General features: G+C 41.2%; 1 protein-coding gene across 1 annotated transcript in view; it reads left to right on the top strand.

The window, feature by feature from the left end:
- The window catches only part of THADA (THADA armadillo repeat containing), an 870,089-nt gene that overhangs the window by 248,492 nt on the left and 603,395 nt on the right, over positions 1-18,202 (top strand). The window contains exon 23 of the mRNA XM_089677843.1: positions 1,602-1,734. Within this exon, the coding sequence (XP_089533969.1) occupies positions 1,602-1,734 (133 nt within the window). The remainder of the gene's footprint in view (positions 1-1,601; positions 1,735-18,202) is intronic.

Below are 18,202 nucleotides of genomic sequence, written 5' to 3'. Positions count from 1 at the left end.
AACTATCTCTTGTTGTCCTGTTTATTGTTGTCACCAAAAGTGAAAGAAAGTCCCCAGGGTTGCCACTAGAACAGTAAAAGAGGGAAAATCTTTCAACGGGGACATCAATTCTTGTGAATCTGGTGACAATCAAAGGATTAACTCACTTTGGAGGGATTTCTTCTCACTTCCTCTTTTGCCGTGGGACAGGATGTGAAGGGACATTTTCCCAAATGAGATATAGTTGGACAAAGACCAAGAAAATTGTGTATATAGACCGAATATTGACTTGGTATCAGCCTCTTTCAGTCTAAGGTACAGTCTGTACAGAAGAACTCAGAGAAGGGGCGGGAGAAGCAGCACAAGGAACCAGTCAGGTGGCATGGTGGAAGCACAAGAAGAGTGATAAAGAGATGATTTTATCAGTATACTGCCTCACTTTTCACTGTCCATTCATAGGGTGGGGGTGGAGACCTATAAGTGAAGCGAAACAGGAGCAGAGAAATATATATGTACATCCAATCATTAAAATCTCATAATAGAGCTTACAGTGTAATGTGATTTCAAACATTTTTTTAAATATATGTAAATGTGCAGCTTTATTTAAAATAATACCTTTTTGATTCTGCCTTGAAGGCTCTTGTTTATTTAGTGGCCTGACAGGGTCTTTTTAATGCGGAACTACACTGCATATGAGCACCATACAAATGTAAGGAGCATTCTTCCCACTGACCATCACACTAATGTATCATGGCTTGTAGATATAGTAACTTTTAGCAGGGGTTCCCTGAGACTGGAAAGTTATTTCAAGGGTTCCTCCTTGTTGAAAAGGTTGAGAAAGGCTGTCCTGGCTTTTCTGGCCATAACCATCTTGAGTAACATCAGATGATTCATGTAGCATTTACTTCCTGAAATCCATCTGCCCTTAACTCAGGCATGCAGGCAGGGGGGTGTGCTTAGCTGAGAATGTAAAGAAAGGAAAAAGGCGCCTCTGAGCGTAGACTTAAAATTGCGAATTTTTTGCACTCAAATACATGCAACTTACAGGTAAGTAGAATGTACTGGGCACATCATAGTCTGTCAAGGGGTTAACCGCCACGGCGAGATGGTCTTTGCACAGCTGCTGTAATATGCAGACCCTCTGTCAACAGTCCAGGTGAGCCAGCAACATGGAGGAGATCTTGGAGCCAGGGCTGAAGGGCACATGGAACGCAGCGTGTATGTGATGACGCCACTGGGTGTCGTGATTGTGACGCGTTTTCTGAGCATGCGCTCTAGAGGTCTTGGTCTAAGCACACGCCTTTGTCAAGCTGATGGAGGGGGAAATGATGCTGGCTTATAAAGGACACTGATAATATGGACACCTGGTGGATTTGGCAGCATTAATATGTGATAAAAATCTGCAATCCTGCTTGTTTCACAGGTAATCAAATTGTATTCTGATTAAATACAGGCAGTATCTCTAAAAAAAATCGGAATGCCTGTAGAACCAAAAATAGATGACTGTGAATGGTTTGATTGTGTGAGTAGTCTGTGTGTCGTGTGTGTTTGAAGTGCTGTGGCATGGTTCTAATAAAACATACTGCCCCCCGTGACCTCACTCGCTTGTTTGATTCTTTCAGATGTAAGGAGGAGAGCCTGCGTGGCTTACCACGCCAATGGTTATGCAACGTCTTGGAGGAAATTAAATCTAGCGATCCATCTTCTAGGCTCTGTGCAACCAGGCGCAGTGCTGGAATTCCATTCTACATACAGGTAACTCGGCAAGCTGTGCAGGGTTTATTTAATGGGAATAAAACCTCTGTGTCTCTTTAATCCAATATGCAAGAGAGTCCTCGTCCTCTCTTTTGGTTTTTTCCTAATAAAAACTGAAATTATGTGTTTCGTCAAAGGTATTTTCTGTATATATGTCAGAGCAGCTGGGGAAAGACAGGCTACTTTTTCCATTGAAGGAATGGAGTTAAGCCTGGAGTATATGTAAACTCAATCACTGAAACCCGTATAATTGTTAACATGGTAAATTAATCTTAAAAGTAATCTTTCAACATATTTAAATCTGTAACTTTGTGAACCGTGCTTCAGAAACAAAAAATGCAACCATGTTAAACCTAGAAAATACGCTAAACTTGCTTTAAAAAGCAAAGCTTGTTTTACATAAGGACCCCCGCCTCCATATTAACTCGCCACATTAATGTTAAACAAAATTGTTACATTAATAAAGAGGTAGTAAGAGATCTTCAGCATTGAGATGTAAAACAAAATCTGAAAATCATGGTAGTAAACATTATTTTCTGAAAAAAGGCAATTTTTTGATACACTGTACTTTAGCAAACTAAGTGGCATCTAGTTAATATTTAGATATCTTCTTTATAGAGGCACTAAACTCTGAACTGTGCCCGAAAAAAAACAGGCAGCAGGTAAAGGACTAGTCACCGGTATTGCCTGTGGTCTTTCTGCAGCTGATCTTTCCCCATTACTGATTTACTATGTTTTATTGTGCGCTGTACCTCTGTGTAGAGGTGACCATCTTGGCAAAAGCAAGGTTTTGTCTCATGTCAGAGCGTCTGCCAAGGAGAATAGTAAGGAGCACAGTAGTGACCAAACTTCACACTGCTGACATACAGAGTATGAGGTTGTAGAAGAGCCTAGGCACACTTACAAACCAGGAGGAATTAATCATGTCTAAGCAGTACATTGAAATATTTACCTTGTGTTTTAACACCCCTAGATGTTTCCTATAACACAGCAAAGCTTCACATTTTGAGTTTTTCTCCATTAATCATCTTCACCTACAGCTGCTAAATGAAGGTGATGTCACAATCCTTCTGCATGATCTTGGGGAGTGCTAAGTATCCTCCATCCTGTGAGGAGATGATCCACATCTAAAGTGTCTTGGGTTGGGATCCTCAGCATCCCAGAATTTCATTGGAAGGACCATAGCATCACCTTTTGCTGTGAAGATGAATTACACATATTTATCATTTCCCCCCCACATTTTTTTTTCTTTTTCACGTAACTGCAGTGATTTATTTTGGGGAATGGGGCCTTGATGTAACAAGCAGTGTTGCTTTTCAGCTTCACTTTAAAGTATATGTAAATCCAATAACTAAAATTTCATATAATCATTAAAATACATGTTATCCCAATCACTGAAATCTTAGAAAAGCTTTAACATGTTAATGTAATTTCACAGTAACTGTCAGTACTTTTTTTTTTAAATCTGCAGCTTTCACTAAAATACCTGGTGGTCCAGGGAACCATAAAGGTCCTTGCTTAGGCACTTCTTTTTATAGGGTGACAATGTCCTGCCCCCATCCCCCGCTTGTTCTCTTGCTTTGTTCTCTTGCATTGTCACCCGGTCACAATAAAGACAATAAGCATGGTCCACTGTTGTCCGCATCAGGAAACCCACCTTTGGACTTGCCATGCAGCTATTACAGAAGTGCATATAAAAATAAAGTAGGGTCATAGAGGCTGCAGGGATTCAGTGCAGATATGGAGCAAGGGGTTGAAAAAAAGGGGAAAAGACTCCGTGTATAAAAAGGCAATTTATTATTTTTATATATGGTGCTTTAGCAAGCTAAACATCAGTGAAGTAAATTACAGTGGGGCAAAAAAGTATTTAGTCAGCCACCAATTGTGCAAGTTCTCCCACTTAAAAAGATGAGAGAGGCCTGTAATTGGCATCATAGGTAGACCTCAACTATGAGAGACAAAATGAGAAACAAAATCCAGACAATCACATTGGCTGATTTGGAAAGAATTTATTTGCAATTTATGATAGAAAATAAGTATTTGGTCACCTACAAACAAGCAAGATTTCTGGCTCTCACAGACCTGTACCTTCTTCTTTAAGAGGCTCCTCTGTCCTGCACTCATTACCTGTATCAATGGCACCTGTTTGAACTTATCAGTATAAAAGACACCTGTACACAACCTCAAACAGTCACACTTCAAACTCCACTATGGTGAAGACTAAAGAGCTGTCGAAGGACACCATAAACAAAATTGTAGACCTGCAGCAGGCTGGGAAGACTGAATCTGCAATAGGTAAGCAGCTTGGTGTGAACAAATCAACTGTGGGAGCAATAATTAGAAAATGGAAGACATACAAGACCACTGATAATCTCCCTCGATCTGGGGCTCCACGCAAGATCTCTCCCTGTGGGGTCAAAATGATCACAAGAACGGTGAGCAATAATCCCAGGACCACACGGGGGGACCTAGTGAATGACCTGCAGAGAGCTGGGACCAACGTAACAAATACTACCATCAGTAACACACTACACCGCCAGGGACTCAGATCCTGCAGTGCCAGACGTGTCCCCCTGCTTAAGCCAGTACATGTCCGGGCCCGTCTGAAGTTTGCTAGAGAGCATTTGGATGATCCAGAAGAGGATTGGGAGAATGTCATATGGTCAGATGAAACCAAAATAGAACTGTTTGGTAGAAACACAACTCGACGTGTTTGGAGGAGAGAGAATGCTGAGTTGCATCCAAAGAACACCATACCTACTGTGAAGCATGGGGGTGGCAACATCATGCTTTGGGGCTGTTTCTCCGCAAAGGGACCAGGATGACTGATCCATGTACAGGACAGAATGAATGGGGCCATGTATCGTGAGATTTTGAGTGCAAACCTCCTTCCATCAGCAAGGGCATTGAAGATAAAACATGGCTGGGTCTTCCAACATGACAATGATCCAAACATACCACCCCGGGCAACGAAGGAGTGGCTTCGTAAGAAGCATTTCAAGGTCCTGGAGTGGCCTAGCCAGTCTCCAGATCTCAACCCCATAGAAAACCTTTGGAGGGAGTTGAAAGTCCGTGTTGCCCAGCGACAGCCCCAAAACATCACTGCTCTAGAGCAGATCTGCATGGAGGAATGGGCCAACATACCAGCAACAGTGTGTGCCAACCTTGTGAAGACTTACAGGAAACGTCTGACCTCTGTCATTGCCAACAAAGGATATATAACAAAGTATTGAGATGAACTTTTGATATTGACCAAATACTTATTTTCCACCATAATTTGCAAAGAAATTCTTTCCAAATCAGCCAATGTGATTGTCTGGATTTTTTTTCTCATTTTGTCTTTCATAGTTGAGGTCTACCTATGATGCCAATTACAGGCCTCTCTCATCTTTTTAAGTGGGAGAACTTGCACAATTGGTGGCTGACTAAATACTTTTTTTCCCCACTGTATCTATCAGGGAAGAGCCATATATCTCCCAGTGGCAAGAGAGGTAGACTGAATCTTGTCTTTGGCAGAATGTAATCCTCTAGCTTTACCCACCATGTACATACTAGGCATGAACAATTGGCAGGTAGACTCCCTCAGCTGACAACGCCTGGACCTAGGTGAGTATCCCCTACATCTCTACATCCAGAGGTGTTCCAAGACCTGTGTTGCAGGTGGGGGACACCAGATGTAGACCTCCTGGCTTCCAGACTCAAACAGTACACTGGACTAGTTTGTCTCCAAATTTAGGGATCCTCTCGCGGAAGCAGTGGATGTTCTGGTAGCTCCATCATATCAGTATACCTTGATCTATACCTTTCCTCCTTTGACCCTTCTTCCTTGTCTGCTTTGCAGGATTAGGATGGAGGGCATTCTGGTGATTTTTACTGCTCCAGACTGGCCACAGGGAAGTGGTACACTAGCTTGGTAAGACTCATTGCAGATGCTCGTTGAGCTCTGCCAGATCCTCAGGATCTTCTGTCTCAAGGACTGATTTGCCATACTCCTTTGTGATTACTGGCTTTAATGGCATGTCTGTTGAAGATCTGGTTAAGAAAGACAGAGGCATTTCTGAATGTGTGATTCCTATGATGCTATAAGCTAAAAATGCTACTTTTCTCAAGGTCTATTTAAGGATGTGGACGGTGTACTTCACTTGGTGTGAAGTTCAGCTTCTCTGTGGGATGAATCTTTTTGATGCAGTTTAGTCTGGACCTGTGTTAGGCAACCAATTTTCTCAGGGGTCAGGTTTCTTTTTGTTTCAGAGGCTGTTGGCCTTTCACTTTTTAGGAAAGGGAGTCTTTCATGTAGCTCCCTCTGTTTGTTTTTGTGTGACTCAATGGGGTTTAAATCCAGTACTTTATACGCTTTCGAAACTGCCGTTTAAACCTGTAAGAGACATTCCTTCCTATACTCCTACAGTTACATCTACAAGTTGATGTTCTTTGTTGCCCTTACATCTGCAAAGCAAGTTTCTGAACTGGCATCCCTATTCTGCAAACAGCCCTTTCAGATTTTGAAAAGAAACAAGGTGGTGTTGAGACCTAGAACTTATTCTTACCTGAGGTAGTTTCTGCTTTTTTGCCTCAACCAGGACACCATTCTTCCGTCCCTATCTCTTGCTCCAGTTAACCCAGAGGAAATTTTCCTCCATTGTATGGATGGTTCAGATTGTGGTAGTTTATCTCTTACCTGCTATTTTTCAAGGAAGACTGATCTTTTATTTTTCTAATTTATTTATTTATTAATAATCCTAGATGGACTTGTATGCCTGCTTCTCATCCTACCATTTCTAAGTTGCTCAGCAGATTATCATCCAATTTTAAAGTCTCAAGGACCGGGTTCCACCCTTTTTTTGTCAAGGCATACTTTACTAGATCTTGAGCACTTCTTAGTCTTTTTAGAATCAAGCAACTGTATGCAAGGCTGCAGCCTGGTCTTCTGTTCACACATTCTTTAAGTTCTATCAGGTGGATGTTGAAGTCCCAGCTTCACGCCTAAAGTCTTTTTGAACTGCAGGCTGTCCCCAGTTAATTTTTTTCTTGGGCCTGTTGGTGTTTGTTTGCTGTGTTGCCCGTTTGCTGTGTTGCCCATCCCTCCTATGGACTTCTTTTGGACATACTAAAGCTGAAAAACTTCCTGTGTCCTTCGATAGATGAGAAAGAAAATTATTTTCTTGGACTCCATTGAGTCTGCTTCTCTCTGTTTATGATCATTATGATCCTGGTGCTGGTTTACTTCTAAACTGAGGCAAGGTCATAGTAAGAAGGTTATTCTGGGCTTGCTTCAGATTTTTGTTTGCCAATATGCAGTCTACCTGTAGGAAACCGTATAACCCAGTGAACAGTGAAAGACTTCCTCTGTCCCTCAATAGACTTTAAGAAAATAATTTCATGGTGCGTACAAAAATTCTGTGTTTTTTTAAACATAATAGGAGTATGCAACAATGCAAGTTATACAAGTTCTTGTATATTGTATTGCCGAATTTGCTGTTTCTCTTATGTTCATTGATGGACACAGCTCTTCCTTATTATTGACCTTAGCTTTATAGCACTGCTTTCAGGAGTAGGAAAAAAAGAACACATCACCACATATGGCAATCATAACTGGAAGTCAACCCCCTTGCTGCATTATAGCACCACTTTCAGGAGTAGGAAAAAAAGAACACATCACCACATATGGCAATCATTACTGGAAGTCAACCCCCATTTCTGCATTATAGTACCGCTTTCAGGAGTAGGAAAAAAAGAAAACATCACCACATATGGCAATCATAACTGGAAGCCAGCCCCCTTTCTGGTAGGTAGCTAAACATTTTGCCTAGTGCCGAGGAATAAGTACCTAAGCTCCCTGCTGGGAATCTTCGTCCCCCTTTATTTACAGGGAAATCCTTCCTTTTGAAGATGGATCAGGCAGACTGTTGACCAGGCTTATATCATTAAGGGTCTGGTTCTTCTCTTCCCATAACAGAACACTCCACCAGGTCAATTATTGCCTCTTGGGCCTTTCAAACATCAGACGTCTTTGTCTTGTGTTTGCAGGCAGCTATCTGGACGTCTGTGCACACCTTTACCAAGTTTTGAAAGTTATTTTGGCATCTTGAGATGTTTCAGCTGCAAGGTTTTGCAGGCGGATATTTGGGTTCTCCTACCCTCATCTGGTGGGTTCTTGGGTGTTGGTGCTTGTTCTTTCTCTGGTTTCCCACCCCTCAATGCAGCACTGCTTTGGGACATCTCTACAGTCAAGAAAAAGGAGGATCTGTGGCTGTTAATGAATGTAAGAGAAATGGGATTTTTTGTTACCTTAAAATCCCTTTCTCTGAGTTAATTGACGAACACAGCACCCACCCCACTAATACGTTTTTTTTGTACTGAATTGGGCCTAACTGAGTTGCCTTTAGCAGAGAGGTACAGTTGAATTGTGTAGGACTGATGGTAAAAATCAGCCTGGGCGATTCTATTGGTTGTTTTGTCCTGCACAGCTTGAAGTGTGTGTGTGTTGTGGCAGTGCGGTGTCCTGCCACGGCCAAAATCAAGCTGAAAACCCTGGATTCTCAACCAGGCAGGTTGAGGGGCTCCAGAGAGTTGATGTATTGCAGAGGAAACTGGCTTTTCAGTTTCCTCATTTATTCATTAAGTCTGTTTTGGGATCTGGAGCCTGGAGATTTCAAAGAGATCTGGGAGGGATGAAATCTCCAATCTGGGGTCCATGTTTTGAGAACCCCCAGCACACTGATTGCACAGGTGTGTGCAGGCCTTTTTATAGAGTCCTAACCATAGTTCTGGGCTCCACCCCGGCAAAGAGGAGTCAGGAGGGCTCCACCCCGGCAGACAGGAGGGATCTGCCTTGGAGTCAGGTGGGCTTCACCCAGGTCAGGTGGAAGCCAGACTAGCTGTGTGCTAGTGGCCATAATTTGGGAAGAGTCTGCAGGAGACAGACAATGAACTGTGTACAAGCCAGGAGGCTGAATCTTTGTTGGTATTGCTTGATGGTGGATACCCCTGCGTGGGAAGCATTTGTGTTTCTGGAACTTTTTCTTTTTAATAAAAGTGGGCAAAAAAGCCCTTAAAGAAGCGAGTTGCTGTGTGCTTTGAAGAAGAGCTCTACCATTTGAAGCGAGTTCCCACAGTGTGTACGCAAACCACACAAGATAGCCAGCAAATTCCAAAAAAATCAAATAATCTGCAAAAGGACAATAGGAAGGCAACGAAAGTTTAGAGAAAGCCAAGGACTTATACAAAATGTCTGAAAGTACGTAAATATAAACTTGCACACGAATATCTATCAATCTAAAAAAGATTCTAGAATCGAAGTAGCTTCTGTACATCTTTTGGCAGCCTCAGGTATAAAAGTAACACATTCATCCACTTCTGATCCCCACAGCAATGTGCTGATAAGTAATTATAGAACATCACACTCTTGTATCGTGAGACGCCATTGAATTTGCCATGCTCTCTGCCAGAGATAAAACACAACAAACGTTTGGTTGTGTTAAACAAAGATTTATTGTTTCAGTTCTAACATAATTTTCTGGCTGCCAAATAGAATCCTATCCAAGAGTGTCTAGATTGCCTTTCTAGGTACCGTAAAACTGGATTTCTGCAAGGTTGAGAGCTTTTCTCACCACTGTTACCCTTGTTCCAACAACATGTAACAATGATATTCTAAGTCGCCTTGCAATATTGCACTTTTTTAAACTATCATATAAACTTTTTATCATGATAGCCAGTGAACCACAGTCAAAATCATTTTCTGCTTAAAGGCTCCATATTCAGCTTGACAGCACAGGAGATTCAGGAGAGTAAATATTGAATTCCCCGTTTTATTTGACTGCAGAATGTTTAGAAATATTTAATTGTGCTTGGGCTACTCTCCAAAGTAAGTGTACATATGGCGTATACAAATAGAAAATGGTCCAACACTTTGGGATCTTTTGGGATTCCAGCAAGTTTTCCTGACATATCAAATCATACAGCATTCATCTATAGAGCTCCTTTGTGATACTTTACTAAATTATGCTGATTCTGAAAATGCATTTTATAGTTTGACCTCCACCTCTATTCCCCAGAAAAGAAAAATTTGTTATTGGCTTACTTTAGGAAAGTGGCAATATCTTTAACAAACCGGCCTTTCCTATTACCCTGTGTAACCCTTTTGTGACCAAAGGTCAACAGTAGACCACCACGCAAAAATAGATAACATAGATCCCCTTCAGTGACAATAGATCCACAAGCAGCCAGCAACAATATATCCTCCAGCACACCCCAGCACCCCTTTTCATTACATACATTGTGCTGTAGGTGCAAGAACTACATTCCACAGTATTCCTTGCTGAAAAAAAGCCCTGCCTGGCGGTGAATGGTTTTTCTCAACAAAAGTTACTCTTTAAAAAAAATTGCATTAAAAAATAAACACTGCAGTAGAGCCCTCCTACTTAAATCTGGACCAGTGTTTCTCATTGATATCAAGTTTAGTACATACTTCTTTAAATTAGCATGCTGTCGTACAGTGCCTTGAAAAAAGTATTCATACCCCTTAGCATTTTCCACATTTTGTCATGTTACAACCAAAAACGTAAATGTATTTTGATGAGATTTTATGTGATAGACCAACACAAAGAAGCACATAATTGTGAAGTGGAAGGAAAATCGTTTGGTTCCATCCCCTACCCACCTCCGAGCACCATCGTTTAGTTCCATCCCCTACCCACCTCCCAGTACCTCTTCTTTTAGAGAATACACAGCCAAAGACATGCTGGTAGGTGAATTGGATCCTGTCTAAAATGGCCCTAGTATGTGTATGCATGAATGTGAGTTAGGGACCTTAGATTGTACACCCCTTGAGGGTTAGGGACTGATGTTACAGTACAATATATATGTAAAGCGCTGTATAAATATGACAGCGCTATATAAGTAACTGAAATAAGTAAATAAGTATGATTTTGTGGTGTTAAATAAATTGTATGGAATGTTAATGATAACAAGAAAAGCAGAAAAATAGATCCCCCGCAGCCAGCAGCAGTAGATTGCCCCCCCCCCCAACAACAATAAATTCCTCCAGCAACAATGGATCCCCAAAACAAAATACTACCCCAGCAACAATAGACCCCCAGAAGCTACAACAGATCTCCCAGCAGTCAGCATCAATAGACTCTCCAGCAACTAGCAACAATAGATCCCTCCCTCAACAGTATATCCCTTCCAGAAACAATTGACCCCCATCAACAATAGACCTTACACCAGCAACAATAGACTCCTCCCCCAGCAACAGTAGACCGCCACGCAAAAATAGATAACATAGATCCCCTTCAGTGACAATAGATCCACAAGCAGCCAGCAACAATATATCCTCCAGCACACCCCAGCACCCTTTGCCATTACATACATTGTGCTGTAGGTGCAAGAACTACATTCCACAGTATTCCCGCTGAAAAAAAGCCCTGCCCAGCGGTGAATGGTTTTTCTCAACAAAAGTGGAGTTACTCTTTAAAAAAAAATTGCATTAAAAAATAAACACTGCAGTAGAGCCCTCCTACTTAAATCTGCACCAGTGTTTCTCATTTATATCAAGTTTAGTACATACTTCTTTAAATTAGCATGCTGTCGTACAGTGCCTTGAAAAAAGTATTCATACCCCTTAGCATTTTCCACATTTTGTCATGTTACAACCAAAAAACGTAAATGTATTTTGATGAGATTTTATGTGATAGACCAACACAAAGTAATTGTGAAGTGGAAGGAAAATGATAAATGGTTTTCAAAATTGTTTACAAATAAATATCAGAAAAGTGTGGCTAAAATCTAGTGGAACCAATTGCCTTCAGAAGTCACCTAATTAGTAAATAGAGTCCATCTGTGTGTAATTTAATCTCTGTATAATTACAACTGTTCTGTGAAGCCCTCAGAAGTTTGTTAGAGAATATTAGTGAACAGCATCATGAAGACCAAAGAACACACCAGACAGGTCAGGGATAAAGTGGTGGAGAAGTTTAAAGCAGGCTTAGGCTATAAAAAAAATATCCCAAGCTTTGAACATCTCACGGATCACTGTTCAATCCACCATCCAAAAATGGAAAGAGTATAGCACAACTGCACACCTACCAAGACATGACCATCCACCTAAACTGACAGGCCAGGCAAGGAGAGCATTAATCAGAGAAGCAGCCAAGATACCCATGGTAACTCTGGAGGAGCTGCAGAGATCCGCAGCTTAGGTGGGAGAATCTGTCCACAGGACAACTATTGTGCACTCCACAAATCTGGCCTTTATGGAAGAGTGGCAAGAAGAAAGCCATTGTTGAAGGAAAGCCATAAGAAGTCCTGTTTGCAGTTTTGCGAGAAGCCATGTGGGGGACACAGCAAACATATGGAAGAAGGTGCTCTGGTCACATGAGACCAAAATTTAACTTTTTGACCTTAAAGTAAAACGCTATGTGTGGCAGAAAACTAATACTGCAAATCACCCTGAGCACACCATCCCTACTGTAAAATATGGTGGTGGCAGCATCATGTTGTGGGGATGCTTTTCTTCAGCAAGGACAGGGAAGCTGGTCACAGTTGATGGGAAGATGAATGGAACCAAATATAGGGCAATCTTAGAAGAAAACCTAGAGTCTGTAAAAGAATTGAGACTGGGGTGTAGGTTCACCTTCCAGCAGGACAACGACCCTAAACATACAGCCAAAGCTACAATGGAATGGTTTAGATAAAAGCATATTCATATGTTAGAATGGCCCAGTCAAAGTCAAGACCTAAATCCAATTGAGAATCAATGGCAATACTTGAAATTGCTATTTACGGACGCTCTCCATCCAATCTACCAGAGCTTGAGCTATTTTGCAAAGAAGAATGGGCAAAACATTTCACTTTCTAGATGTGCAAAACTGGTAGAAACATCCCCAAAAAGACTTGCAGCTGTAATGGCAGTGGAAGGTGGTTCTACAAAGTATTGACTCTGGGTTGCTGAATACAAATGCTCGCCACACTTTTCACATATGTATAAGTAAAAAAATGTAGAAAATCATTTATCATATTCCTTCCACGTCACAATTCTTTGCCGCTTTATGTTGGTCTATGACATAAAATCCCAATAAAATACATTTTTGTTCCTGGTCGTAACATGGCAAAAGGTGGAAAATTTCAAGGGGTATGAATACTCTTTCAAGGTACTGTGTATGGCCGTTTCTCAATCGCTGGTTGTTGTAGCATTTCAAACAAAATTTTGGAAAATATGCAGGTAGTTTTAGACAGATTGTAGGGTAAGAACCTTCTGGCAATTTTTTTTGACCCTCTTGGGAATGTTTTCCTCACTTTCTGCCCCAAGCAGGGGTCTCTTTTAGAGCAACCCTAAATCCTGCAAGAATTGGCATCTTTATCTTTAGCAATCAGGAGATTTGAGAAGTTATTGGATAAACCTGGTGATTTCTGATTATTAAAAAATAGTAAAAGAGTTCAAGCTCACGATCTCCCCAAAATCATTTATTTGCTAAATATCTAGTTTTGTGCCCCTACAAGCCAAACCTTGGAGACTGTAATTGATGCCTCCATTGTTTCAAGTGCCAAGGATGACTTCATTTGTTTGCTGTGCTGTGACTTGCCTTGGTGCTGTGCTATGTATCCTGGCATCGTATCTAAAACCAACAAGGTTATGATATTTAGTGGAAGGACTGGTATTTGCTTATATGGCAGGCTGAAGACTTTTATTTGCTTAGTTAACACTTTCTATTATATAACTGAATTAAATAGCATTTGCAGGTCCCGTTTCCTGTTATGAAATGTTTCCTCTTGATGTTTGTTATCTAAAGTCTTGAAGTTATGGCTTAGCCGAGTACGAAGTTGGAGTGAAACTTTGAGTGGACTTTTGCTATAAATAATTTGCATTTTATTACTTGCTCTTTAAACTTTGCTAGTGGGATAGGAATGTGGGGACCATTTATGATTAGGGCCCCCTAAGGCCATAAGCATGTATTTGTAGTACCAAACAGTAAAATCAACAGTCAGATAGGGTGTAAAATGCATGAAGCCAGGTGGTGCGACACCTGCAGCTGGAGGAATTTCGGGGGTATGGCCCTAGTATGTATGGCACCAACCTGGGATGACACTAAACTTGTAGTAATCTCTGTAGAGTTAATTGTGGGGGCTAGCCCCCTGGTACATCCAGCTAACACTGCCAACATTTTTAGAACTTTTTTCGGTGAGTTCCTATGCTGATACATATTTTGTTTTCTCGTAATAATAGAGAATTTACCTGCTCTGTCCACATGTGCAGGTAGGTGGATTGGATGAGAACCACTTTTTGCAATCGGTTTCCTAGCATCGTGCAGTGTTTAGTGCAGTTTACTGCCTTTTAGTACACAGTTTGTGTTTTAGCACATCTTATAGTAAATTTAAAACCTAACTGAATGATACATATTTTGCTAAAGTACTCTGTTTCATAAGCAATTCCCATTTTCTAATTTTTTTTTAAATACTTTGTTGCATCTCAGTACTTTTGGTCTCCTGTATCATCTTTGTGTTCACTTCTTGTTACATACCCACCAACGATTTCTAATGGAATTTCTTAGGGAAGTTTTCCCTGATGGCGACAACAGTGGAACATGCCTGCATAATGTGTTCTAAACTTGCCTCTTGCCATCTTCACTGGAAGCTGTTGTACCAGAACGGGAGAACAACAGGGAACCGGGAGAGATCATTGTCATTCAGGAAGTAACTGAACAAGAACGTTCATAGCAGGATCACCAGATACTCTTTTAACGAAAACTGATAATTAAAAAGATTTTAAATTACTTTATAAATTATATTACCATGTTAATTTTTTTTGAAAATTTAGGGTCTGGAAATACCTACATGTTAATGTGCATCAAAGAATGCAACAAAACCCTAACATACTTAAAGCGGAGTTCCGGCCCCCCAACTAAAAAAAAATTAAAAGTCAGCAGCTACAAATACTGTAGCTGGTGACTTTTATTATTAGGGCACTTACCTGTCCAGTGATCCAGCGGTGTCTTGATCCGATTCTTCAATTGGCTGTCGGATGCTGGTTTTGTGGTTTCCTGCTGCACATGCGCGAAGAGCGCTGCCCTTTGTGAATGAGCCGCAGTCCTCTAGGGCCTGTGAAGTGGCCCAAAGGGCTGCGGGGGGGCAAACTTCTAGCTCAGTCTGCCGCAGCGAACTGAGCCAGAAGCGGGAGCCGGTACCTATCAAAACTAGGTACCCACTCCCCCCCCAAAAGGTGCCAAATGTGTCAGGGGAGGGGGGCAGATAAGCAGAGCTTCCACTTTTGGGTGGAACTCCACTTTAATAAAATGAGCAGAACAAAATACAGCATTTTTATAAGACTACAGTGTGAATCCAGTCTAAGACAATATTAATATAAGAATTAGGGCTTAAATGCTTGAACAGGCAGTGAACATTTTTGGTAAAGGCTATGTTTCTGTAGCTGCCTCCTTCTATTTCATATAAAGGAAAAGACATATTACATTTCATCCGTGAGTTCTTTTCAGAGAACCTCATAATCTGAATAAAAAAAAAAAAATCAAATCGCTCTACCTTAGGTATGTCTATTACATGATGAGCAATTAGTCAGTCCTTCGTTTTCTATTGTCAAATGTTTTTCAACAAAAGTAGTTTTATTTATCATCCTGCAGGAAGGTAATCTTCTTTTGTAGATTGAAAACAGTTTTCCTAGAGAATTGCCCCATATATTTGGTCTTAGCTACTTTGCCCTTAAACCAGGTCAAAAAATTACCTCAGCTTGGCACAGTGTTAGGGAGAGACTAGTTCCATGGATGGTTTCTCTTATCTCCGCTGAGAATCTCTATAGCTGTTTTATAGCTACTATTGATTTCTTGGTTGCTTATAACATTTTTGTCATTAAATATGTTCAGCTATGATATTCTTTTTGCCACTTTTCCATAAATTAGCCCAGCATTCAACAGCATCCGGGTCATAATTTTTCCATGAATAGTTTCTTCTATCTCTGCCACATATCTCTGTAGCTGTTTTTATTATTATTATACAGGATTTATATAGCGCCAACAGTTTGCTCAGCGCTTTACAATATAACGGGAGACAATACAGCAACAATACAGTTCAATACAAGAGGGATAGGAGGGCCTGATCCTTGGAGCTTACAATCTAGGAGACAATTATACTAACAACGTATTAAATACAAAATGTTTTCTATCTTATGGTGCCATACAGACATTTGTGCCAACACTGATGATAAATTCAGCTTTTTTCAAATCCACAGCAAACTCAGGGCAATGTAATGGATATTGAAATTGGCAACTCAACTCTGCTGGCTTCATTAAAAGAACTGCACTCCCAAATCTTGGAATTTTTTTTTTTTTTTTTGGAAGACAGCAAAATAATTCAAACACTTAAGAGTTTAAAGATGTAAGCATTTATTGAGACTTCAGACTAAAACAGATTTAGTCAAAGAGCCCAAAGCCCATATCATCATCAGATTCCTCAGATTCATCTTTCTTTTCTAGTTACTATTATCTTCTTGGTCACTTCTATGATTTTATGCCTCTTCACCCTGTCATTGAGTTAAACGTTATTGATGTCCTATATTTGTTCCATATTATAATGATGAATATAATGTGCTCAGGGGAATTTGGAACGGTTGGAACTTTTTCTTTACCCAAAAGTGATTGTGCATCTCCAATACTTGGTCACAGGTATGTTTTGATAGCTCCTTGATCTGCATAGGGCTGTTTTTCAAAGTATGTTGTGTAAGAAATATTAGTGCCTTACAGAAACTGGTGCATTCACTTTGGGATCATGTGACACCCCTCTTCTGTAGCCGACATGTTCCTCCATACTGGGAAGTGCCAGTAGTGTCACTGGGCCTATAGAGGACAAAGCAGCTGCAAAGAAATACAGGTTAAGGCCGGGGTGTTCAACCTTTTGAAGAGCGAGGGTCACTTAAGTGATTTGGCAACCGGTTGCAGGCAGCAATAAAAGAAAATAGTTCAGAGTTTTGAACTTTTTATTTTGGATACCATAATGAACATTTTCCTCTTGCAGCCACTGAAGGCCGGTGGGAGGAAGAAGGGGAGAAGCCGCATTTCAGTGCTTTCAGGAGAAAAATGGAGATCGGTTCCTGTATATTCCACCCCAAGTGTAAAACAAAATGTGTCAGGGAAGCCGCAAGGGCCCACTTGAGTATGGGGCAGGGTTGCCATTGTGACTCCAGATGCTACACCAATGGTTGGGGTGGGTGTGGTAAAATCTTGTCTCAACTGTGGGGTTTTACTGCTCCCAAACCATAAATGTAAATTAGCCCTTACGCCCTGAGACCCCTATTAGCCTGCTTTCACACTAATCTGCAGTGCAGTGCACCTGCAGCTTTCCTGCGGGTTAGCTGCTCTTTGCTTTAGACTTCTATTTTATCTTGCGGGTGTGGTGCACTTTCTGAAAGCGCAATAAAACTCCTGCATTTAGGAGTTTTGGTGCACTTGCAGAAAGCGTACCAAATCTGCATGATGTGATAGAAGTCTATGGCTCAGTGCAGCTAACCTGCAAGAAACCCGCAGGTGCACTGCACACGTGGATCAGTGTGAGGAGCAGCCTAATAGTTGTTAACCCTTTTATAGGTGCTAATGTGCCCATGGCAAAAGTGCAGTGTATGTGTTATTTAATACACTGACTTTTTTGTTTCCTCTTTCAACTTCTCTCTCCAGGCCGCTGGAAAGGTCCCATGTGAAGTGAACTTGGTATCACTCCACCTGGGACAGGAGTTGGTGTTACAGAGGAAGCATCAGCTTATGTGGCTGCTGGCACTGGCTCAATGCATTCTGATACTCTGGGGTGGCGGGTTGGCAGGCCCAGATCATGATCAATGGGTTGCCATCCCTGGACATGCGCTTCCCTTGTTTGAGGTTGTGGGCCACATCAGAGGGCTCCGAGAGCCACATGTGGGCCACAGGTTGAGCACCCCTGTCTTAAGGCAATAGCATGTGGCTCAGGGATTCCATTTCCAGAGATACCGTCACCTTGTCATGAAGAGACTGTGTCTCTTTAAATAATTTGGAAAGTTAAGCATTTTTTTCACTTTATTCTAATGATCTATTTTGGCAGGCAGAGGACAAAGGACAACTCATCAATTGTACCTGTGGTCTCACTGGAGCTGACTTTTGCACACTATTGATTTATCATAACATGTTCTCCCTTGTGTGTTTGTGTGGAGGTGGCCATATGGGAAGGGGTAGGGCTTTGTCTTCTCATGTCACACCCAGCAAGGAGAGCAGTAATTAGCACAGTACTGACCTCACATCAGCATATCTAACTCCAGATCTCATGAGATAGGCAGTAGTGCCTTAGACCTCACACTGCAGATATACAGCTATGAAGCTGTAGGCATAGAATTGTCAAGGTACCTTCAAGTAACAGTTACTATTTTCCCAGAGGAATTCCAGACAAAAGGTCAATTTTTGCAGTGCTACCTAGACATTGTAAATGTTCCCGATTATATGAC

This window comes from Staurois parvus, unplaced genomic scaffold (assembly GCF_062004578.1).
Source record: "Staurois parvus isolate SC_StPar_1 unplaced genomic scaffold, SC_StPar_1.0 ptg000192l, whole genome shotgun sequence".
NCBI classification, from domain to species: domain Eukaryota; kingdom Metazoa; phylum Chordata; class Amphibia; order Anura; family Ranidae; genus Staurois; species Staurois parvus.
The sequence above is the reverse complement of the archived record's forward strand: the minus strand, read 5'-3'. Positions and strand labels throughout refer to the sequence as shown.